The sequence below is a fragment of the Heterocephalus glaber genome, unplaced genomic scaffold (genome assembly GCF_053883595.1).
Source record: "Heterocephalus glaber isolate CG9 unplaced genomic scaffold, H.glaber_assembly_v1.0 deba00001497, whole genome shotgun sequence".
In the NCBI taxonomy this organism is placed as follows: Eukaryota; Metazoa; Chordata; class Mammalia; order Rodentia; family Bathyergidae; genus Heterocephalus; species Heterocephalus glaber.
The window spans coordinates 1,341,020-1,364,877 of NW_028258320.1; the positions used below are offsets into that span (position 1 = coordinate 1,341,020).

At 47.6% G+C, this 23,858-nt stretch overlaps 1 protein-coding gene across 4 annotated transcripts in view; it reads left to right on the forward strand.

The window, feature by feature from the left end:
* Window positions 1-10,534, forward strand: part of Rnf8 (ring finger protein 8) — a 31,175-nt gene extending 20,641 nt beyond the window's left edge. For 2 of the 4 annotated variants that reach the window (XM_013072969.3, XM_004846659.3), the window contains 6 exons: window positions 310-369; window positions 2,641-2,730; window positions 3,808-3,915; window positions 5,800-6,004; window positions 9,031-9,066; window positions 10,076-10,534. In XM_013072969.3, coding sequence (XP_012928423.2) covers window positions 310-369; window positions 2,641-2,730; window positions 3,808-3,915; window positions 5,800-6,004; window positions 9,031-9,066; window positions 10,076-10,092 — 516 coding nt within the window. In that variant the 3' untranslated portion in view covers window positions 10,093-10,534. Of the gene's footprint in view, window positions 1-307; window positions 370-2,640; window positions 2,731-3,807; window positions 3,916-5,799; window positions 6,005-9,030; window positions 9,067-10,075 lie in introns of all 4 variants that reach the window. The other 2 variants (XM_087184463.1, XM_087184462.1) reach the window with 2 other exon arrangements.
* The last annotated feature ends 13,324 nt before the right edge of the window (window positions 10,535-23,858 follow it).

Sequence of the window (23,858 nt, forward strand, 5' to 3'; positions counted from 1 at the left end):
CAGACCTGAATGTAGTGAGGTGTTTGGTGGCTCAGGAGCTCTCTGTTTATGTCCCCATGGGTGTCATGGCATTAGCAGCGAAGGAGGCTTGGATGTCAGCACGTGGTTTTTCAATGACCACCCGAGTGGCGGCTTGAGCTGACAGCCCTGAGTCACTGCCAACAGCTTGAAGGGAAATGGGGGATTTACCACCTGTTCCCTGTTGCCTGTTGTTTCCAGATGTTCACACTAGCTGGTTTGCTCTGCCTGTTGCTGCATTTTATTCCTTTTCCCTGAAAGTAAACCTTCCATCTTGTTTTGGCTTTGCAGGGTTTGGAGAAAGAGCAAGTAGAGGCCCTGAAGCAACAGCTGGCCCAGGCTCTGCAGGAGGTAACTTGTCTCTTGCTGCTATGTGGAGATTATGGTGGTTTGCAGGTGGGAAGCAGCCGGGCTTCACACAGCTACTTGCTGCCTCTGCTCTGTAGCCCACACCTCTGTGGCATCTCCAGTCTGCACACAGAGCAGGTGGCAGCTACTCGCACCATCAGGCTGGAGATTTGAAGCCTCACAGATATGCCAGATCTCAGCGTGAGAACTTATGTCTTCATCTGAGTAGAGCTTGCTCTGGTGATGATGGAACAGAGCCTGTAGCAATTGGGGGAGGATCTCTGGGGAAGCCGCTCTGGTTCCAGGAGGGTGAGGATGGTAGAGGTGAATATGAGCTGTGGCTTGACCAGCAGGGCCTGTGAGGGCCTCCGAGCCTCACCAGCCCTGAGCCGTGGCCATCTAGAAACCATCTGAGAGCGCTGCAGTCAGGTTGGGAGGGTGCATGAAGCCAGCAAAATGTATCAGTTTAACACAAGAGTAAGGCTCACAGGAATGAAATTCTCCCAAAAGACTTCTTGTAATTTATTTCATTTAACTGCTTGTTTGATGATTTTTCCTTTCCCTTCCTTTCCTGTCCTGGCCTTGCCTTGCTTGTTCTCCTCCCTCTTTTTCTCCCTCACCCACCCTTCCTTCCTTCCTTCTTTTTTAAAATTTGTAGTACTGGGGGTTGACCCCAAGGTTACTGCACTGGACTATACCCCCAGCCCTTTTTATATTTTTTTCTTTTGAGACAGGGTCTCATGAAGTCACTCAGGCTAGGCTTGAATTTTTTTTTTTTTTTTTTTTTTTTTGGTACCAGGGATCGAACTTGGGTCCTTGCGCTTGTGCAGCAGCCGGCAAAACCACTAACCAAAACCCTGGCCCACTTACATAGAACTTTAAAAACATTTCTGAATGCTTTTCATATCTGTTATTACCCATTCTAAGGTTGGGGGGGGCACCTCTTTTCTCATTTCATAGACAAGAAAGTTAAGACACACACATTTAGTGAATGGACAGGGTGAAGAGCCGGGCCTTCTGACATAACTACACATTTTAAATTTTGTTTCTTGACTAATGACTTTTAGAAAAGTTTACTTTTACTCTGTCTTCTCTTAAAAAGGATTTAAGGTAAGATTTTAAGTATAAGCTATACTTGCTATGCTTAGGCATGAAGAAACCCATAAATTGTGTTTTCCTTTTTGTTGTTGTTGTGTTGTTATTGTTGTTGTTGTTGCAGTATTAGGCATTGAACCCAGGGCTTTGCAACTGAGCTACATCCCCAGCCCTTTTTGCTTTTTAATTTTGAGACAGGGTCTCACTAAATTGCTGCGTTTCCCAGGCTGAGCTTGAACTTTGATTCTCCTGTCCCAGCCTCCCAGAGTGCCAGGATTATGGTGTGCAGCACGCCCAGTTTGTTTTCCTTTTCTGTTGTCTTGTTTTGTGATGTTGGGAATCAAACCCAGAGTTTTGGGGATGACTTGTGAGCACCCTACCACTGAGCTATACCCAGCCTGTAACCATATTTCACTGACATAGAACTTCTTGGCATTCTGGGCAGGCCAATAGCCACAGTCAGTGAAGTGTTAGCTCCTAGACACGCCAGCCTGTAGAAGGCACTGGCAAGGTTCAGGCAGTGCTGCCATAATTGCATGTAGTGATTTATTAGAATGAATAGGTTAAAGAGCTTTTCAATAAAAACGTCTAGTTTTCTTGAATCCCATTTCCCCTTGCTTATTTCATAAAAGCTGCTTCCAGTGAGAGTAGCCTCATAGTTACTAGTTTTTAAGTGCTGCTTCCTGGAGTCACTTGGTGGCTGGTTTGTGCGTGCGTGTGTGTGTGTGTGTGTGTGTGTGTGTGTGTACATTGTGTACATTTGCGTGCACGCATGTGGTACGTGGGATTGAACCCGTAGCTTTGCACATGGTAGGCAGATGAGGCAGGTGTTCTACCACCAAGCCACATCTCCAGCCCTTAAATGAACTTTTCTGGGACCCAAGCATACAGAGTCAGACTCTGGAAGGCAGTGGAAATTCTTGAGTTGATTTCCTCTGCCACCGAGGTTGGGTTAGTTCCAGGGGAACCAGTGGATTTCATAGCCTTCTTTCCTATCTGCCCGTTTCCATGAAGGAAGCAGCAGGGAGGTAGGATGTCCTGAATGAAGGGAGGCTTTATTTTGAAATTGTCCACTCATTGATCCCTGAAGCAAAGTCACTGGTTAAAGGCAAGCTTGTGTGGCTGAGAGGAAGCTGGCGTGCGGCCCATGCTGAGTACGTCTCTGCTGTGTCTCTGCAGCATCAGACCCTGATGGAAGAGCTAAATCGAAGCAAGAAGGACTTTGAAACAATCATCCAAGCAAAGAACAAAGAGCTGGAGCAGACCAAGGTACTGGAAAGAAGATGGAGGTTTAGACTTTGGGTAGTATGTGTGACTCAGCATCTTCAACAGCGTGAGGTTGCTGTGGTGAACAAAGAGCGAGATTGTGGCTGCTCCTTGCCTCAGGGGAAATAACCTGTACAATTACTCAAGGCCAGAGAGGTTCTGCCTGAGAGTAACATCTATTTCCTTCCCCTGTTGAGAATCAGTGCTGGGAGTGAGGCACCTGTGTCCTGTGCTCCGACCCTTTGTCTTTGGTGGACGCTTCTTCAGATGACCTGATACAGACTAAGGAGTATTGCAAAGTAGAAATAGTTCCTCTCAGTGTGTTTATGTAATTTTTTCCCCTCTCACACCAGAAGAACCCTTATACACATGACTGCCTGCCAGGGTCAGACCAGTAATAAAAGGGGTGGCGGGGCCAGTGGAGGGAGGAGCACTGTGGTCCCACCTCTAGCTTTTCCCTGCTTCATCAGAAAGGTGGGCTGGTGTTGTCAGGTCTTACGATTTTTCCATAGCACATGGAAGTCCTAGCAGAGGGGAATTTTTTTTTTTTTTTTGGTACCAGGAATCGAACTTGGGACCTTGTGCCTGCAAGGCAGGCAGCAGAACCACTGAGCTAAATCCCGGGCCGTAGTCCTGATGTGTGAAATATCCTGGTTTTCAAATATTGACAAGCTCAGTTTTTTAAAAAATTCAAGTGCCACATAGTATGTAAAAAGCATGCACATTCATGGGGTGGCATGTGTTTCAACACATGTATAAGTTCAGTTTTTTGTATGTGTGTTTTTTGTTTGTTTGTTTGGTACTGGGGATTGAACTCAGGACCTTGTGCTTTCTAGGCAGGCGTCGGGGCCACTGAGCTAATCCCCGGCCTTGTGTGTGTTTTTTTAATACCACAAAGGCCAAGTAAACAAGTCTGCAGGGTGGATCCAGGCCACAGGTCAGCAGTTTGTAGGCTCTGACCTGAAATGAAGACCTGAATCTATTTGCTTCTCTCATCCCAGCCTACACTACCTACAGCTGTTGTCCTGTTGTGCATGCATAGTGGCCTTCTCGAGCGACAGGTGGTGTGTGTCTTTGCAGGAAGAAAAGCAGAAGGTGCAAGCACAGAAGGAAGAGGTTCTGAGCCACATGAATGATGTGCTCGAGAATGAGCTCCAGTGCATTATCTGCTCGGAGTACTTCATCGAGGTAATCGAGTACAGGCTTCTCCCTCACACTCTCCAACCCAAGTTCCTTGAGCTCTCCACGCTGCTTTTTCTGAAGGGAAACATCCTGAAGACATCCTTCCAGGAGTTTATTATGGCTATTTGATGTCAAAGTTACCTCTAGAGATGCTCTCTTCTTAGGTTATGTGTAGTTCTTTCCCTTTACTGTCCTTTTTTCTTACTTCTTCTTGAATATTTCTTTAGTAGAATTGACATTTTAGCTACTATAAAGCCTTTATCTGTTTTTAGATTAAGAGGGGGAAAAATGTGGCCACACAGCATTAGAATTGTGAAGTATTAGACAGAGGTTGCTCGATGTAGCTTTTCTTTCTTTACCCTGAAGGGGAATAATGGCATGAGGAGGCTTGCAGTGCCACCTTTAAACTGGGCGGTGCGTGTCATCGATGTGTGGTTACTTTGGGAATTCAGGGGCCAAGTTGAATATATTTCACAGGCTCTGAGGCTCCTTTTGAAAGTGAAGCATTTCTCTCCTAGGCTGCTATTTGTTATCCTGTCGTGTTTTCACACTAGCTGTTTTAGTTTTCATAAATTTCTACCGTTTGTGACCAGTTTGTCTTACCTACAAGTGTTAAGCTGAGGTTGGAGAGTAGGTTCTTAAACTCCTTTGCAGAGGAAAACACACACACTGTCCCTTTTCTTAGGCAGGCTTCAGGGAGGCTGTGTCTCTTCCCCTCTTGAAAGTCTGCCCTGCTCTCTTGGGCAGACCTGTTTCTTTTGCTCTGAATCCACTTCGACGTCAGGTCATAATTTCTCCAACAGATCTAGTTAAGTGATTCCATACTTTGAAGAAGCTCGGTGTTGCTCTGACAGGGCTTATATAGGACGCCAGCAGAGGAAGATGAGGAGAGGAAGGTTGGACAAGGTGGCACACTAGCCACCTCAGTGTCAGCACAGCCTGAAGAGACACACAGCCTCCCTGCCTGGCACTTACCGTGCCGCCCGGCCTGTTCTGCTGGTCACCTTCTAAAAGCTCACCTATTCCGAAAGCAGGAGTGAGGATGTATGAACCTCAGAAAACAGAAGTGTAAGAGAATAGTTTATATTCTTGGGCATGATAAGACCGCTGGCAGAACTCTGGCCAAATCTGAGGATTATGCAGAAGAGCCCCTCAAGGACAAGTTCTGTCTTCAAAGGCATATTTACCATTTACCCACGGATACCATTTCTGAACATATGTAATAGGGTTAGCTAGCCTGTTACAGCTTTTAGTTCCTTTTTCACTCAGCCTCTTTTTTTTTACTTATTGGTAATTGAACCCAGGACCTCACACATGCTAAGTAATCACTCTACAACTGCACTATACCCCAGCACCACACCCAGCCTCTTAGAGGCCTGTTATATTATTTCACTTTTTAAGTCTCTTTAGGGATGATAACGCCTGTTACTCTGAATATTCCATATAAGCTCCCCTTGGTCTGTTAAAATTGAGGTGCTGGTTCAGCATTAGCAGGACGTGAATGTATTTTTCATAAGAGAATTAGGAATATACAATATTTGTACCACAGCATTAACACACTTATCACTTGTATCCAGTGGCATTTGTTTGCAAAGTGATTAACCCACAGCTGGCAGTTGGGGGAATAAAACAGGCAAATCAGCTACCTGGGGCCTGATTCTGACCAAGTCTGTGGTCTTATATGAGCTTAAGACCTCGAAAAAAGGAGGAAATGAATCATTAACAGGAAGCTTCAAATTTTCCAGCTCCAAAATCTCTGGAAGGAATACCCTTGTGAGGCTCCAGATGCAACTGCAGTGACTCGGCTTTGCCCTTGGAAGTTAACTCCTGTTTTAGCTTGGAGAAAGTCAGCATGACAGGTGTGATTTGTGTGTCCTGTTTGCATTGTAGGCTGTCACCTTGAACTGTGCCCACAGCTTTTGCTCCTATTGTATCAGTGAATGGATGAAGCGGAAGATAGAATGCCCCATTTGTCGGAAGGACATCAAGTCCAAAACCCACTCCCTCGTTCTAGACAATTGCATTGATAAAATGGTGGATAATCTGAGCCCAGAAGTGAAAGAACGACGGATTGACCTCATTAGGGAAAGAAAAGGTGAGTGTGTCTGAGAATCTCTACCCCCCAATGAAGGACTTACTTCCAGACTTCAACAGGTTTCACTTATTTTTTGATTGGGGAGTGAGAAAGTCAAATAAATAATAACAACAGCTATTACTGTTTGTGGCACTGTGGCCTCTGGCTGGAGATGGTGGTGCACAGCTGTAATCCTGGCTACTGGGGAGGCTCAGCAGGGATTCAAGGCTAGCCTGACCTTGCCCTCCCAAAAGAAGGTATAGTCAGATGGCTTGCTGTATTGACCTCTAGATGGTTCTGTTGCTCGACGCAGTTTAGTTGCTGTCCGGGTTTTGTAAAAACTTTTGAGTTGGAGCCAGGCATGGTGGCACCTACCTGTAATCCCAGAATCCGGGAGGCTGAGGCAGGAGGATCGCCACAAATTCATGCCCAGCCTGAACTGCATACTGAGGTCTTCTCTTAAAAAAACCAAAAGATGAATCTTGAGTTGAATTGACAATTATGAATAAAATGTGTACAACCCAAAGACTCACATTCGGAGAATGCCTAAAGAAAACACATACAAGTCAAGTCCTATTTATAAGAGTCATAGATGAAGTAGCTAAAGAGTTATAAATGTAATCCTACTGTGCTGTCTTTAAGGACCCTAATGGTTTTACTAAAAAGTCTCCCATCAGAGTTTCGATGGATGGGCTGGGGAGAGGCTGGGTAAGTCTCTGAAATGGACTGCTTTCTTGGAAGTATCTGCTCAGTTAAGAGGCCTTGACACACGTGGACCTGTGCTGTGAAGGGCTGCAGAGTTACTCTGCCTGAGACTTGAACATCTTGGTAGCAAAACTGCAGTATGGGGCTGGGGATTTAGCTCAGTGGTTCCAGCGCTTGCCTCGAAAGCGCATGCTCCCGAGTTCAGTCCCCAGTACCAAAAAAAAAAACTGCAGTGTGTTTTGGAGCAGAGCCCAAGGAAGCTGATGGGTGGGAAGTAGTTGTTGGGTAGGGATGCACTGTGCATGAAAGCAGGGTGGATATGATTCTCCTGGCCAGTCCCTCCGTAGTCCAGTCCCATGCTGCAAGGTGTTGGAGCCATGGAGCTGTGACGTCAGCTGGCTGCACGTCATGGGCCCATCAGGAAAGAACAGGGCGCTTGCTGTCCTTGGGGTGCCCCTGGCCACTAGACACCCTTATTCATGTGTGTCTCAGGTTGTACCTTTCTCACATCCAGAGGAGCTGGAAGACCGTAAAGGGCAAACCAAGAAGAGTGGGATCTCTGTCCGCTGCTGCTTTCCCCCCAGCCCTTCAGTGGGTGGCAGCCACTCAGTAAGACCAGGGTTCTGGCTCTGATCTGCTGGCACTGTGGTGTGAAAGCGGCTTCGGGTGTTGAGCAGAGTGGAGACAGTGAGCTCATCACAGCAGGAAGTGTCCCTGAGCCACCTGGGGCCTGGGGCAGGGTGCAGTGGCCTTTGCTCAGTTCTTTGGAACCAGTGTTTCCCACTTCAGAGGCACCTGTGTGCTTTATTTTGTGCTTGGTTTTGCGTCACCACAGAGTTCCACTTCCAAGGGGCCTGTGCTCTGGAAAACTCCCATTGCTTTCCTCTTCACCTCCCATCACCCATAGGGCCACTGCACTAGACATCAGGATGAGGGATAAGCAGGCATTGGCCCAGCCTCATAGCACACGCTGTCCGGCAGAGGAGGCAGACAAGCGAGTGGGTGGTGTGATGTGCTCTCCAGCTGGGGCCCCTTCATTTGACCTGGGTAGGTGGAGATGGGCAGAGAACTGCGGAGGAGGTGCCTGGAACAGCCTTAGAGTGTCCCTAGCAGGGGCTTTCTGAGCAGAAGAAACTGCAAGCAGAGCACAGAGGAACTTGGAAGCAGTGACTTGCCCCACTCCTGCCCTGCTGCCCACATGAGACAGAGCACTTACGTGGTGCAAGACTTGGAGGAGAAGGCCAAGGCTTAGGAAGCATTCCCCAGGCCCTGGTGATGCTTGCATTTTTCTTCCTCTTTCCCTTAGAGGAGTCGTGACCTGGGAATCTGGATTTGTCCAGGGCCAGGTTTTTAGCTTTGAGCTGTAGGGTACCGGGTCTGTGTCGGGGTGGTGACACTGCTGCAGTCTGTGCCCAGCCCACTGTCTACATGCATGGGTTACCAAGTAGCACTGGGACTGGAAAGAAGAGCCTGTGTCCCCATTCGCCTCTGCACCCCTTACACAGAGGTAGTTGTTGAAGTGAACACAGACTCCAAGGGTAAAGAGAGTCGCTCTTGGCTGCTTCAGTACAGGGTGCTACACAGGACAGTAAGCACCTGCCGAGAACAGTTCTGGCAGCTGTCTCGATGTGTGCAGTTAGTGAATGAGTGCACCTTTGAAGTTTTCTCTCGGTGTAGACAGGGCTGCTGAGCCCAAAGATAGGGAAGGACCCGCCTGAGCCAGCATTGGCTGCACTGGGCTGCAGTGGGTTTGGAGAAAATCTTCAGTTCAGAAGCAGCCCTGCTTGCGTATTGGAAACTGGTTTAATCCTTAGAGTGTGCGAATGTTTAAAAAGGACCAAATACAGAAACTGGAAACTAGGACTGGCAAGGGTATATATGCCAGCTTTGACACTTGCCACAGGGCCCAGAGCAGGAACTGCTCTTCCACGCCCTCGGAGGGGACCCCTGTGTGCTCCCATGTCACCCCCAGCGCCCCTGTGAAGTTCCAGGCCCCAGTGGGGGAGGGGCGCCTCGTGACTGTTCACTGATGTCATATAAACTCCGGGGGCCAGAAGACAGAGGTATGAGTGTGCCTGGTCCCCAGGTGGAGAAGATTCTCAGGAGTGAATTCTCAGGTCGAATCATTGATAGGAAGCTTCAAATTTCCTGTTTGAAAGCTTCAGACATTCAGAGACATTCAGAGTTCGGGTCCATGGATAATTGTGACTTTCTGGAATGTTGACATGGGATTTCTTCTGAAGGGAACGAGTGGAGGCCCTTCCCCCGTTTCTGCTGTCCTCATTCGGTAGTAGGCGGTTGCTTCACAGGCATGTTAACACTGTCACTTTCTTTTTTTCCAGTCCTGGGGAGCAGACCCAAGGCCTTGCGCACGTCAGGCAAGTGCTCTACCCCTGAGTTACATCCCCAGCGCCACACTCTTAGTACTTTTGCCTTTCTCTAGCAGTTTCTTTGGGTTCTGTTTAGCAAAAAAAAGGCAAAAGATCTAGAGAGAAGACCACATTGGTTCTTTAGAACAGTGATTTTCAATGTGGGATTTTTCAAACCACAGCCCCAGTTCCCTTGCTGCTCTAGTGTTGGACAGAGCTCACCGGTGTGCTGCTCGGGAAAGGGGCCAGCCACAGCTTCTGTGACTGAGTGCTGAGCATCTGGAGGACCCCCGCTGCACCACCAGCTCCGGTGGAGTGAGAGGAGGGTGCAGATGTGGGGAGGGGCAGCCGGCAGAGTCTCCCTGGAAGCCTTTTCCCCACTGGCCGTCTTCTTTCCGGAAGACAGTCTCACTCAGGGACGGGGACAATCGGAAGAGTGGCTGCAGAAAAGAGCTCGGGGTCACCAGGGGCTTTTAAGGCACGCTGTCCTGTCCTTAGGGAACTGAGGACCCCCCCAGTGACGTGCAGGACATTCTGCCTAAGGGAAAAGGGCTCTCAGCAGGGGTGGGGCGCGTGAGGGCGCCACACGCTTGCGCTCAGGGGTTATGTGTGTAAGTAACACTGTCTAAGATTTTGACTTTCAAAAATGTATGCTTTACAGAATATGGAGGGATAGAAAGTGAACAGAATTATTTTAGAAGATTGTTCTTCTCCATTACCACTCCTTTTCTCTTCCTTTGTCTCCTGCTGTCCTTGCCCCCCGTGTTGTCCTGAGGTGAAGACCAGCACTGGGGGGTCGGCTGGCGTGCAGTCACTGCTGGAGCTGATAGGGCAGTGCCTGCCACCTCCAGCTCGGCCTGCCCAGTGGGAGCAGCCTGAGCCGGGAGACGTGGTCTGACTTGCCCTTTCTCCCTTTGCTCAGGCTGCTGGGGGAAAGAGACTCGGGTGGCAGGGGAGGGAGCGGGGAGGCAGGGGAGGGACGCAGGCTCCTTATTTCTCCTTGTGTTCCTTTCCAAAGCCAAGAGGCTGTCATGAAGACTGCTGTGGTGTCGGAGAGGCTCCGGCACGGGACTCAAGGTGGGCTGGAGGAGTCTGTCCCGCGTGACCTGGCCCATGCGGACGTCACCTGAGAGGCCACGTGGGACCAAGACTGCCCTAGGAGGCCCGGTGTCACGTGTTTTCCTTGGTGGCCCACTGTCCTCACTGGAGCCCCAGCAGGACTCGGCACTGGCTGCTTCAGGGTACTTACCAGACTGCTTCACCACATGCTGAATGGGCTGTTGAGTTCTGTTTGTTTTTTAATTTGTTGTTACTGTTCTTGATATCTCAGAAACACCACTGTTGACTTGTTTTGGACATTAGGGTGTGACCCATAGCTGCCACTGAAGGCAGCCTGTTTTGAGTCTAGCTCACCTCTTTTTTGGGAAAAGAAGATATCATTTCTTGGGAATAAAATACAGAACCTATTGCTTACTCAGCTGGGCTTTGGTGTATTTACCTTCCTTCCCTTCCAGCTCCCAGACAGTCTCCCAAGTAAACACTGGCAGCTCATAGATTACAGCCAAGAAAGTGGATCAGATGATAGACTTCAGAGTGTGCCAGCCGAGAAGTCAAGCCAAGGTCACGGCCACAGCAGGGGGGGCGTTGCATCCCCTGGACTCCGGAGTTGGGCTCTGCTGGCCTGGTGTGGGGTAGGCGGGGGTCCCTTCCTTCAGCTGGAGTGGTGAAGACTGCCAGACCTCTGCCCGTGTCCTCAGCACATGGACAGTGATTGAGAGTGCTGTGTGCTGGCTTTCTTTCCTTTTGTTTGTTTGTTTTTTAATAAAAATTGTCTCTCTGTAACCCATTTCCCCTTTTTAAATAAAAAGAAAGCTTTGATATTTGGGAGATAGAAGCTTAGGACAACCTGTGGTATCCTTGGTTACCAGTGATGAGAATGAGGGAAAACACAGGACTTTGAAGAGTGGTCATTTGAAACACAGAGCCCTCCAGTAGGATTGTGGGACTGTGACTTACATTGTTGTTGTTTTTTTTTTGGTACCGGGGATCGAACTCAGGTCCTTGCGCTTGCGCAGCAGGCGGTAAAACCACTGAGCTAAATCCCCGGCCCTATGACTTACATTGTTAAAGATATGCTTCTCTCCCTTCTTACTGTCTAGAGAACCATTCCTTGTGTGTGCCTGCCTGTGTGTGTGTGTGTGTGTGTGTGTGTGTGTGTGTGTGTGTGTACTGGGGATTGAACCTAGGGCCTCCCTCATGCTAAGCTCACACTCTACCACTGAGGTACATCCTTTTTCTTTTCTTTTTTGGTACGAGGGATCGAACTCAGGACCTTGTGCTTGCCAGGCAGGCGGCGGAACCACTGAGCTAAATCCCCGGCCCTCTTTTTGTTTTCTTTTAAGACTGGTTGGCTGAGTTGCCCAGGGTATCCTCAAATTTATAATCCTCCTTCCTTAGCCTCCTAAGTAGCTGGGATCACAGGTGTGCGTGGGTTCTTTATACTCCATGTGTTTTCATAAAGGCTTGGAAACTATTGATTTAGGAACATTTAAGAGATGGCAGGAGTTTTGTGTATTTTTTTTTTTTTTTAGTATACTCTGACTACTCTTGATTCTGAAGTCCTTAGTCTTCATTTCTGCCTTCTCTCCGTAATTACTGATTGAAAGAAATACTGGTAGAGGGCATGCAGCTCAGTTCTAGAGCACTTGTCTAACATGCTTGTGTGTTCATTCCCCAGCACTGAAAAGAAAAATACTAGTAGAGGAGGAGGAGGAAGTAAGGTTAAACATAGAAAATTTACGTTTAAAATATTATTATAACCACTTTATAAAAACTGTGAAATAGAGAACAGAAGGAAAAGATTGGAGTCCTTGGGGTGGGCTCCCAGGCACAGGCCGGGCAGTGCGGGTGCCTCGGCAGGCGGCAGGGTGCGGGAGAGGCCACAGTGCCGTGGGCCTCAGGGCCGTAGGAGTCCTGGTCCTGGGAGTCCGACGGCCTGGTCCTTCCGCTGGGCTGATGGACAGCGAAGATCTCACAGAGACCCACTGCCTGAGGAAGATTCGGAAAAGAAGAGAGGCAGAGATCCAGGAGCACTGGTTCTGCAGGTGGGAGCAGCAGTGCCTGGCCAAGGCCGAGCAGGACCAGCAGCTGCTCCCCAAGCTGCAGGAGGAAGCAGCACAAACCCAGAAGCCGCCGCAGCAGGCCGGCCCTACAGAGTGTGTCAGCACCCAGGACTTTCTCTCTGTTCCCTTCCAAATCGTAGTCACCTCTGTTGGCAACCTCAGCAAAGAAGCTGTGGATCCCCATCAGCACAGTTTTGATATTGGAATTCAGATCAGCTATCAGCGATGCGGTAAGGATGTGTTGGCTGGATTAAAAAATGCAGAACTATAGGCAGAGAAGATGGATTGGCTTCCTGTGTGGAAAGGCTCCTCCACCAGGAAACTAGAGGCCCCGGAAGACTGACTGTGGGGCTCCTTAGCCCAGCCGGCTACTTCAGCGGAGACTTGATTTGCAGCCCTTCTGGGAAATCATAGTTCCTCCCAGTAAAGCCGTTTAAACAAATTTCTTGGGAAAAATGGTTGAGTGTGCTCATGGACTCATTTTCATGTTTAGGCATAGGTCCAGATATATTGTCTGCTTTTTGTCTATTATAGCAAACACTTGTTCTAGAAATGTTCGAACTAGAATGTAAGCTAAGGACATACAGGCAGTTTTTAACTCAGCTAGGCCATCCTAAAAATGTTTTTAGGAAATTAGTTCAAACATATTGGTGTTACAGTAACAATCTTTCTGCAACATTGACTAGAATTTGTTGCTTTACTTTATATGATGTACATGTTCTCTTACCCTTCTGAGTTAAGGAAGTTCTCCTGTCCTAAGAATTCTGTTAAATTTATTGTTGCTTAGAGAGCCAGATCCATGGCAGGTAAGGCAGGTCCTCATTGGGTTAGTTCTCACAGGAACTGGAAGCCGCCTGTGGCACCCTTGCTCAGGGGTAGAGGACAGGTAGGGGTCCATTTTCCTGTTGTCTGCTGACCTCCAGGTCCTCCTTGCTTTGCTAGGATGGTCACAGGTGGAGCTCGTGGGCAGCCCCGTCACTGCCTCCCCAGGCCAGACCTGTGAGAGGCACTGATTGTTGGCAAGGGGCCTTGGTGTTAAGGGAAAGCCTGGGGAGCACTGTTGGCGTCTAGGTCTGTTGCTGCTTGCTGTTCTCTGGGAGAGTCATTCTCTGTATGACCACGTGCAATCCTGCCTGCCACTAAACAAAGCGTCGAAGTAGTAAGGCTTGAAACATGAGTCAAACATGACTAAGCAAGAAGTAACTAGTGAGTTAGTGGATTAGATCATGAATTGTGTTAAAGTACCTTTCTGGGCCATCCAGTAGGTCATCTAAAACAAAGTTAACCTGGTAATAAAAATAATGTGGCAGATATACAGTAAGTCCCTGACTTATGAGCAGATTCCATTCTGGGAGAACATTTGTAGATCAGATTTGTTTGTAAGAGTGACAAAGTGAGTCTTACACACCTATGACACAAATATGCAACGTCAAGCATTAAAAACCACACAAAAATACTATCAACTTATTTTACAGTATTTTCACTTTGTTTCCATGGTCATTGCTTTGTGCTTCCTAGGGGTCCCCTCTGCATCGCCCCTGCTTTTCCTCTTGCTTCCGGACATCCTGGGCTCTGAGCACTGTACAGTAAGCGCACAGCAGCACAACTGTGACAGCGTCTGGCAGACAGGTGAGCTACTTCTGAGATTGGTTCGCATCTACGAATGTTTGTGATGCGAGGTCCGTTTGTATCTGTCTCAAAGTTCTCAACTCAGATGTCCGTAAGTTGGGGACTCACTGTGTATGTAGCCTTTTGTATCATTGAAACTTTAATGCCTGTAGAGATTCTTACTGTCTTTCGACGTACCTTGATTCTTTCCTATACTCCTAAATCAACATGGAATTAGAGGGCCGGGGATTTAGCTCAGTGGTTCCACTGCCTGCTTCACAAGCACAAGGTCCCGAGTTCAATCCCTGGTACCAAAAAAACCCCCATGAAATTAGAAAAAGTATTGTTTTTGTTTTTTGTGGCTTGCAAGTTTATGTCAAGTTAAAGAAACATTTATTCCAAGAAATACTGGATACAGTATTTAAGACTCCAAACTATTGTAACATGTTAGAATAGTTAAGCTGTTTAGAACTTTTGAAACTCATGCAAAAATATCGTTGATCTGCTCCCACTGAATTAGTTTCTCATTTTCCCCCTTAAGTTTAGAAATACAATCACAAGAGTTACGTGTAGTTTATCAGATTTCATTCATGGTGGCGTGTGATGTAGCTTTCTCTCTTTGTTCTTATTTTCTTCATCAGATGGATTCATGATTCATTCCATACGTATTTTTTTCTGTATTCTACTACTATCCTGTAGAAATAGTTTTGAGCAACAAAAGCCAGCTTGTTATCAGATCACAATCCAGTAGTGTACATAGTAGAAATGATGCTTTCGAGGCAGGCAGCGGAACCACTGAGCTAAATCCCCAGCCCTATATGTGGTCTGTTTTAAGTTCACACACTGAATTAATTTTGAAAGTATAGATGCTTATGAGTAGGTAATAGTATGTTCTTGTGGTTTGAAATCAAAAGGCACCAAGGGATACCGAGTGAAATCTCGCTCTAGTCTCTCGTGACCACTCCTCTCCACACTGGCAGCAGGTGTTAAAATTCCCCCTGCCCTTCCAGAGACTTTCTCTGATATCCAAGCAAGAATGCGTGGTATTTGCCCTTGTTTTGCCCAGATGCCAAACTGTCCAGTTCTGTTCCTTGCTTTTCTTTCAGATGCAGCTTATAATTGAGCCATGTCAGTACACAAAGAACTTCTTCTTTCTTTCTTACAGCTGCCTGTTCTTTCATTGTATATTTGCACTGTGATTTACTTTTCCACCCTGTTTTTCTCTTCTGCCACCCTGTGCTGGGGATTGAACCCAGGCCCTTGCACATGCTACTTGAGCATTCTGCCCTGAGCTACAGCCACAGTCCTCCGGTCTACTCTTAGTGGAAGTCTAGGTTGCTTCAGATCTCGTGAAACAGTGGCACAGTGGACAGCGCCATGTACAGTATCATTAGAAGAGACTCCTTAGAGAGCAGCTGACCTCGTGCACTGACCACTGCCAGCTGCAGCCGCTCCGTTCACAGCATCACTTCCCCTTCAAGTTTGTCTGCAGCTTAAAGAAGACATATACATACAACTACGAAGAACAATAAATACATGAAACTGAAAACTGAAAGGCCAGCCTAGCAAGGTTTTAATCCCAACCCTGCTCTCTAGCTGTGTGGCCATGGGCAAGTTACCAGCCTCTCTGGGACTTGGTTTTTTCTTCCCTAAATGTATCTCCATCTCTGAATTATTACCAAGTAAGGCCTAAATATAGCCAGTTATTACTGTACTGCTTGCAAACAAAAGCCAGAATGTTCTATTTTTAAGACAAACCAAAAATTCACCCAAACTTCCATTATTTCTCTGAGCTACAGAATGTTCTTTCCCTGGAGAGAGATCGGATCTTAAACATCATCTGCATTTTGCTTGCCTAGAAAAAATACTTGGTAACTTTTCTGCCTTGCAGCGAGCACCAAATGACAGTATAGCTGAGCCCACTGCTGTGCAGCCTCCCTCTAATTAAAGGCACATCCCCTACGACTGGGCTCTGAGAAGCCTGACCGAGGGTTGATTCACATCCTGGCTTTATTAGGCAGCTAAGCACAGCCAGCTAGGCGAGGTGCTTCTCAGTGAGTGGCAGGCGTCCCATATCTGCCTGGTTATGTTAGCCTAAAAGGGCTCAGGCTCCTCTAGGTTTGCTTCGTCCCAGCAATCAGACAGCCCCGGTGGGCACTTTGCCCTCTGTGGGCTGGATGGCCGGATACCTGTCATCTGTGCGTCTGATTGGAAGCTTCTGTTTTTGTGGAAAGACCTGAATCCCCTCATTATCCCCAGCCTTTGTCTCCCCACACTTTCTCCTCTGTGAGGGACCATCGAGGCAGCCGCAGCCGCAGGAGTGTCTGGGAGGGACAGCTCTCCTGCCTGTTTGCTTTCAGCCTGCCTTCCTCTAGCTGCTCTTTTCAGCCCATATCTAAGGATAACCCAGAGACCCAGGTGCCCTACGGGTCTTTATCTGACATTCTGCCGGGGCCTGATGAAGCTGTGATCAGCTGCATTTGACATCGAGATCAAGAGAAGGCGTATCTAATTTGCACTGTGGTCCTAATCTAAAAGCACCTCAGGAGCCCAAGGGAACCTGAATCGCCCTGTCCCTTGTCCAGGGGCATGGTCTCCTTGGCACTTCAGGGCCTGACCCATGCAAGGTGCTGCCCTGGGAAGAGTGGGCCGACTTGTGTTCTCCTGAACACTTTAGCTTCGCTCGGAGAAAAACCTCGCACCTGCTTTAGCTTTTTTGCAAATGGGAGTAGAGGCAGGAGGAACCAGGCAGCTCCTAGGAAGATGAGGGCCTGAGGTGGTGAAAAATAACGACCAGTGGTGTTGAGAAAAGCCCATTGATCCAGGCAAAGGTGGGGCCTGGACTGGTGCTCGCCGAACACTCAGATGCTGTAACTCCTTTGTGTAACCTTCCCAAGCCGCGTGTCCCCATGCTCGGGGCTCAGCTCATTTACTCCAGTTTTTCTGCTTGCTGCTGAATTTGGCCCAGATCAATTTCCAGACCCACTCTCCCCGCTGTCCCCTACCCCTGAGTTCTGTGAGTACTTTGATCTGGTCTGCCTTTTTTATCTTACAGGGGCCTTGCAGTAAATTCAGCTCAGTAATGGTTATTGAAGGTCCCTTTTTAAAAAACTAGACACTGCTCTAGGTGTTTGGTATGGCATCAAACAAAGAGAAGCTGTTGTGAGCCCACATTCTGGGAGTGGGAAGTTAAAGGTGGCTCCCCAAAGCTTTCTCAGAATCAGTGGCTGCCTGTTGCACCACATTCAGTGTGGGATGGTTCTTCTCGTCCTTCAGACCCCGGGTAGCAGATTCTGTGGGCTGCACTGGGCCCACGCCAAGTCCAAAGCCGCCCTTTCAAACCGAAGGACCCACAGAGCCCAAACCTTTCAGGCTGCTGCTTTATCTTCCCTCGAGATACAGGGACCGGCTCCTCAGAGCGGGCTGGCCAGGGCCTCCACTGGCCCTAGCCAGGGACCTTTAAGGTCACCTCTGTGGCTGGGTGGGGTCCTCAGGACGAGGTTGAGACCTCACAGCACTGCGCACTGCCATCCTGTGCAGCTGGGGCCCCGAGACAGGAGGACTCTGACTCTTCCTCTGTAGGAGCCACAGCAGAAGTGGCTGGAGTGTGTTCACTGCCTGCCTCACCTGGTGACGGTGGGACTGGAGCATGGGGGGCGGGATTCACGCTGGCCCTTTCTCGGTGCTCCGTCCCAGCTCCTTACTCTGTCCTGGGTGCCCTAGCTCTCCAGCCCTGTGTTCAGGGAAGCCAGGCGTGGTGGCTGCATTCACACAAGGATCTGGCCAGTGCTGTGAATCTGAGCTTCCTCCAGGCCTGTGGAGAGCCAGACATTTACCAGAGCGTCTCCCACAGGTCATCCCAGTGCTGTGAGAAAGCCACTGTTCCGCTCTGAAGTGAACGGGATGCTGGTGGAGTCACTAGAGAAGCAAGTAGAACCACCCTTCCCTCGACTCTAGGCCACACCTTGGCACCTTTGAAGTCACCAGCACTTTGAGAATTCCCCATTTTCTTGACGAAATATGTGCTGACTGCTGGCTACTGGTGACTGAGGCCCAGACCTCATCCCAGGTTGGGGAGAGGATAGATGTCATGCCACCCACTGTACCCCACACTTTGTCTTCAGTTTTCTGAGTCCTTATAGCTATAGGAGAGATAAGCCAGGCAGTTAGTGGTGCACACCTGTCATCCCACCGCTCTGGAGGCTGAGGCAGAAGGATTGGGAGTTTGAGCCCAGCCTGAGCAACTTATTGAGACCTTGTCTCAAAAAAAAAAAGTGTGTGTGCGTGTACACATACCTTGGTTCACGAACTTAAGTATTTCCATGATTCTGGTTGCAAACCCAATTGGACAAGAACCAAATCAAATTCAATGATTAGGTTCATTGTTGACCTTAGGGGAAATTTGATTCGGTTCTTGTCCAGTTCCATTTGCTACGAGAATTGTAGAAAGAATTGAGTTTGTGAACCAAAGTATCACATATACACACGCACGTGCCCACACACACGGATGAGCATGTAGGTAGCGGTACAGTGCCCCTGGGTTCAATACTTGGTACCATTAAAAAAAATTAAGATTGGTTATGATGGAAAATGAACACAGAAAGGAGCTGATAAATAGAAAGTAGGGGATTCCAGGGCCTGGACAAAGTTCCTGCAGGGTCAGTGAAGTGTGTATGTCTGTATAACTACACCGTTCTTGTTTTGTTTTGGTACCAGGGATTGAACTTGGGTCCTTGTGCTTTGGGGGCAGGCGGTGGAACCACTGAGCTAAATCCCTGGCTAACTACACTGTTCTTAAGGCTATATTCATATAGATATTAAAATAAGAATATATTATTAATATATTCATAGGAAGTCTTCATTTTGAGTAATATATTCATATTACAGCCCTTAATTTATTTCTTTTCCCCTTTTCAGCTGCAACAGCAGAAACAAGTTAATCATTCTTATAAATGTTCTTTAAAAATCTGTGGCTTAGGGCTGGGGATTTAGCTCAGTGGTTTCGTCGCCTGCTGTGCAAGCGCAAGGACCCGAGTTCGATCCCCAGTACCAAAAAAAAAAAATCTTTGGTTTCTGCCCTTTTCCTGCAACTGTCCCACATATGTTTGTCCTTCTTGGGCCTTCAGCACCTAAATCACTCAATGACTTTCTCATGTTTCAGTCAGCCCTCTCCTTAGGAAGCAAAGCCTGTCCCATCTCCCACACAAGCCAGATGCCTGTGTGCCCAGCATCACTTGCAGCTGGAGCTGTCTACATGGCTAGGGTCCATCACTTAGACCCTCACTGGGAGCTGGAAGCTGGTGATGCAGAGGCGCCAGGACCAGCACAATCGCAGTTTCTAGTCCGGTTTCCAGAGGTGTTCATGGTTGTGAGGCTCATGGTGCTGCCAAGATCCAGGGTATTGGCTGTGCAGTTTAGGTGTGTGCACCCAGATGCTGGGGCTGCGCCTGCCACAGACTGGTTCTGTGTAGGATCTGGGGCCTAATTCCTGGCCATGTAGTTGCCAGGCCTCTTTCTTTGACTCCCTTAAATACATCCTTATAATCTTTTCAATATCTTCCTTGTCTAATTAATGTCTACAAAATCTATTTCTGTTACCAGTGTAGCCTGGTCCAGTTTTGGTTTGATCCTGTGACTTCAGCTCTCTTCTTCCAAAGAATCTCCCTTTGGTTTAAGTTAGCAGCACTCGGGCACCATTGCTTGTATGGGTGGCAAATATGGTGATATTTTTTTAAAAAAGTATGAGCTTTGAGTGTTTTACTCTGTGGGCCTCAGTCACCCTGCTAAGAGGTAGGAGGCTCTTCTCATGCCAACCGCCCTGCTGTGGGAGGGGGTGAGCCCTTGCAGGTCAGCGCTGAGGACTGGGGGCAGGATAAGCTGTTGGTTGGGGATACAGCCTCTTACCTCTTGCCCTCTGTAGCCCCACAGTTCCCTTCTCCCACTAGGGATCCTCTGTAAGTTTGTGACCTCTAAAGCAAATGACCACCAGGTCATCTGGTGTGTCCAGGACACTGGGCATCGCAGAGGCTGAGGCAGTGCGAGAGAGCCTGGAGAGGTCACTCTAAAACTGTAGAGGAAAGACAAACATACCCTTACACCTACCCTTTGCTGAGGACCTGTGTCTGCTTTCCATTCCTGGGGTTTAAGCCAGGCTCTCCCACATGCTGGGGAAGCAGGAGCAGTGCCCCAGGCCTTAGAGGGCCTGTCCTGCAAGATGGAGCCACGTACGACATAGTCCGAAGTCAGCTCTAGGGACCGAGGGAGCAAAGATGTAGGGTTTCCTCCTTGCTTCTCAATCTCAGTGGCTCCCTAGCAGCACCTGGTCTTTGGTCTTTTTAGATGTTGTGTCTTGGTCATCTGTAGCTCTGCCTGAGTCACGGGCAAATGACTTAAATTTCCTAAGCCCTAGTTCCTTCATCTGTAAATGTAGGTATGTAACCTGATAGCATACTGCCTGGCATATCACAGGAGCTCCCTGTTAGCTATTGCTGCTAGTATTATTTTATTATTTTGGAGATAGGGTCTCACTATGTAGTTCAGGCTGGTCTAAAAAATTCTCGGCAATCCTCCTTTCATGGCCTCCTGAGTGCTGGGATTACAGGCATGAGCCACTACGCCCAGCTAGCTATTGCTGTTATTACCATTTCTGCTATCACAGGGAACAGATGGCTGGTGCTGAAAAACAACCATGCGGTCTTACGGCCGGCCATGTGCCCTGGCTGGGAGTGACACACCTTGGCTAGTCACATGAGCATCGGGTCATCTGCCTACAGAATGAGGGTGATAAAATATTTTCTCCCAGGGGTTTTTGTGAGGTTCCAGTGAGGTAATGTAGGCATATCAGAGTTAGTTTAGGCTAATACAGAGCCTTAAACAAACAATTTCGCCTATGTAAAAGAAGCTGAAGGGAAGCTCTGCTGTTATTAAATGCTGAGGCTCTTTCTTTCCTTCTCTTTCATCATCCATAGTGGTTATTTCATAGCCTAAGACAGCAACTGTCTGTCTTTCAAAAAAAAGACTTCCCAAGCCTGATGTGATGGCATAAAATTGTAATCCCAGCCTTTTGGGAGGCTGAGGCAGGAGGATCAGAAGTGCAAGGCCAGTCTGGGCAACTTAATGAGATCCTGAGAAAAAATAAAAAGGGTTGGGAATGTAGTTTAGAGGTAGAATACTTCTAGCATGCTTGAAGCCCTGAGTTCATTCTCCAGTACTGCCAAAAAAAGGACTTCCCTGAAATTCCAACAGTCCAACCCCTTCTACTTGCATGTCATTGGCCAGAACATAGTCACGTGGTCACACTTAGTAGCCAGGGAGGCTGAGATTACAGCTTTCAGGTGAACAAATTGCCACCTTGAATGAGACAGGCTTCCATGAGGAGTGGAAGCTTCTGCTAGCAGACACAGGAATGAGCTTGGAAGTGGATCCTCCAGTGCCATGAAACCTTTAGATGGCTGAGTCCCAGCCACCAGCTTGATTTAAACTTCCTAAGGGCACCTCAGCCAGTGCTAACAAGCGAAACTGGATTATATTCCTGACCCTCAGAAGTTATGTGAGAGTTGGGTGTGCACACCTGTAAACCCAACATTCAGGAGGCTGAGGCAGGAAAATCACAAATTCTAGGCCAGCCTGGACTATGTAGCGAGTTCAAGGTCAATCTGAACTACATAGCAAGATGCTGTCTCAAAACAGAAAAAGAGAGGGCCCAAGGGTGTAGCTCAGTGGCACTGGACCTGCCTGGCAAGCTCAAGGTCCTGAGTTCAATCTCCGGTGCTGGAAAAAAAAAAAAAGAAACCACATGAAAAAATAAATGTTGTTTTAAGGCCCGGGTATTTAGCTCAGTGGTTTCGCCGCCTGCTGTGCAAGCGCAAGGACAGGAGTTTGATCCCCGGTACCAAAAAAAAAAATGTTTTAAGCCAGTGAGTTCTGGAGCAATGTTATGCAGCAATGGGTGACTACTACAGAAGGCAATAAACACCAGCAATAGTAGTAGTAGTAGTTGTGATTTCATCAGCAGAGATGATAGCTATTTTCATATCATATTAAAGTTGTGATTATTTCAAAATACTATTTCTACTCATCATTACCCCAGAGCTACAATATTATTAGGTCTACCAGTGAAAAGTACATGATTACAATCTTCCATCTACTTACGTTTTTTGTGATGCAGCCCTCGGGCAACTCTTGAGTCTAGTAATTACGGAGCCACCAAACGATGAAGATGTGTTTCCCATTTCGAGAATCCAAACGTCTTTGTTGCTTTCCAGGAATTTCTATCAAAAATTGTTTGTGAGTTATTTCCACTGCTGGCTTAAGTTTTGTAAACCACGCAATTCAGATGAGAATCCTCACTCTGTATGCTCTTTGACCTTTTGAAACATGGACATATTTACAGCCTGTGAATATAGAAGAGAGGATTCCAAGAGGCTTCATGTTTGAAGGACCTATAAGGGGTGGTGTTTGAGACCGAGTTGCTAGCACATGGTACAAGCTCTGTGTAAAGCTGGAAGTTCTGTGCACAGCAGAGATTCTTTCTTTTACTCACCCTTTAAAACTCTCACATTATCTATTGTGTTAACCTTCAGTTACTGTGACAAATACCTGGGATAAAGCAATTTAAAAAGAGGGAAGTTTGTTTGGATTCAGCTTTGAGGTCTCTATGACTAGGTGGGCCTGTGGTGTCACAGTGCACCCAGGTAGTGGCAGCAAAGGAGCCAAGCGGGCGGGTGCAGGCAGGGCCCGGCTGGAGGAAGCAGGGGCTGGGGCGGCTTTGCCCCCCTTCCCCCTCCCAGGAGAAGGCCTTGGTCCCGCCACACCCACCCTTCCACCTGCTGAGCACAGGCTCAGCCTCTGAGACTTTGACCAATCACTCTTTCCTCCTCTAAGTTGATTTTCTCAGGTATTTTGTCACAACAACCACAATCTGAAAAACAATAACAAAACAGGACAGAGATGTCTATGCTTTGTTCTACAGGAGAGAGAAATATCAGGGTCTTGGCACAGAAAAGGTACACAGCAGTAAAACATTATTTGGACACCAAGTAATCCAGAGAAGCAAAAATAATCCAAACAAGGGAAATGTAATAACTCCCAACCTGCTAGATGTCCGAAACGCGAGTTAGTGTTCTCTAAAATTGAAGAATGAATCCTAGGAAAAACAGAGGTTAAGAGTAAGGAATATTTATTGAAAGAGAGACAGCTCCTGCCTGAGAGGGACAGGAGGGGACACCCGGAAAGTGGGTTGCCCGCCCACCCAGGTTCTCAAAGGTGTTTTATATGCCAAAGCCATGTGGCGAGGCAGGTACAAAGTGGGACAAAACTGTAAGATCCAGCAAAAAAATCGCAAGGTGGGCAAGAGGTGGGACAAAACCACGATTAACCAATAAGACTACAAGCATAGGGCTAGAGATTTAGCTCAGTGATGTCACCCCCTGCCTCGCAAGCGCAAGGTCCCAAATTCGATCCCCAGTACCAAAAAGATTACAAGCATAGTTGCCCAGGTAATATTGATTAAATGGGGATCAGATGGGGAAGCAAGTCACTTAGCAAGTGTACATGAATCTCCCGGAGGGAATGGGCTGGCTAGTATGGTTTGGTCCCCAGTTAAGGGTGATTGATGTGTATTTAGAATATCAATCACTGGGGCAGGGATTTAGCTCAGTGGTTCCACCTCCTGCCTTGAAAGCAAGGTCCCCAGTTAGATCCCTGTACCAAAAAAAAAAAAAAAAAAAAAAAAATAGAACATCAATCACTGCTATTCATCCCTAGGGGAAGTATGTGGGTGTAGTAGTTTCTGTCTCTCTCTCTCTCTCTCTCTTTTGGTACTGGGGATTGAACCCAGGACCTTGCGCTTGTGCAGCAGGCGCTGGATAGTTTCTCTTTTTTTATAATGTTAACCAGCAAATGTGTCTCTATTGTTTTCTATGCTGAGGGCCTAATCTTGTCCAACTACCTTATAATAATCTCTAACTAACTTAGCTATCTGCAATAAACAGACAAAAAATTAACAAAACAACCTGTGAGGGAAATTAGAATTCAGAATTGCTTCAGGTCTCTAAAATGTCTAATTTTCAA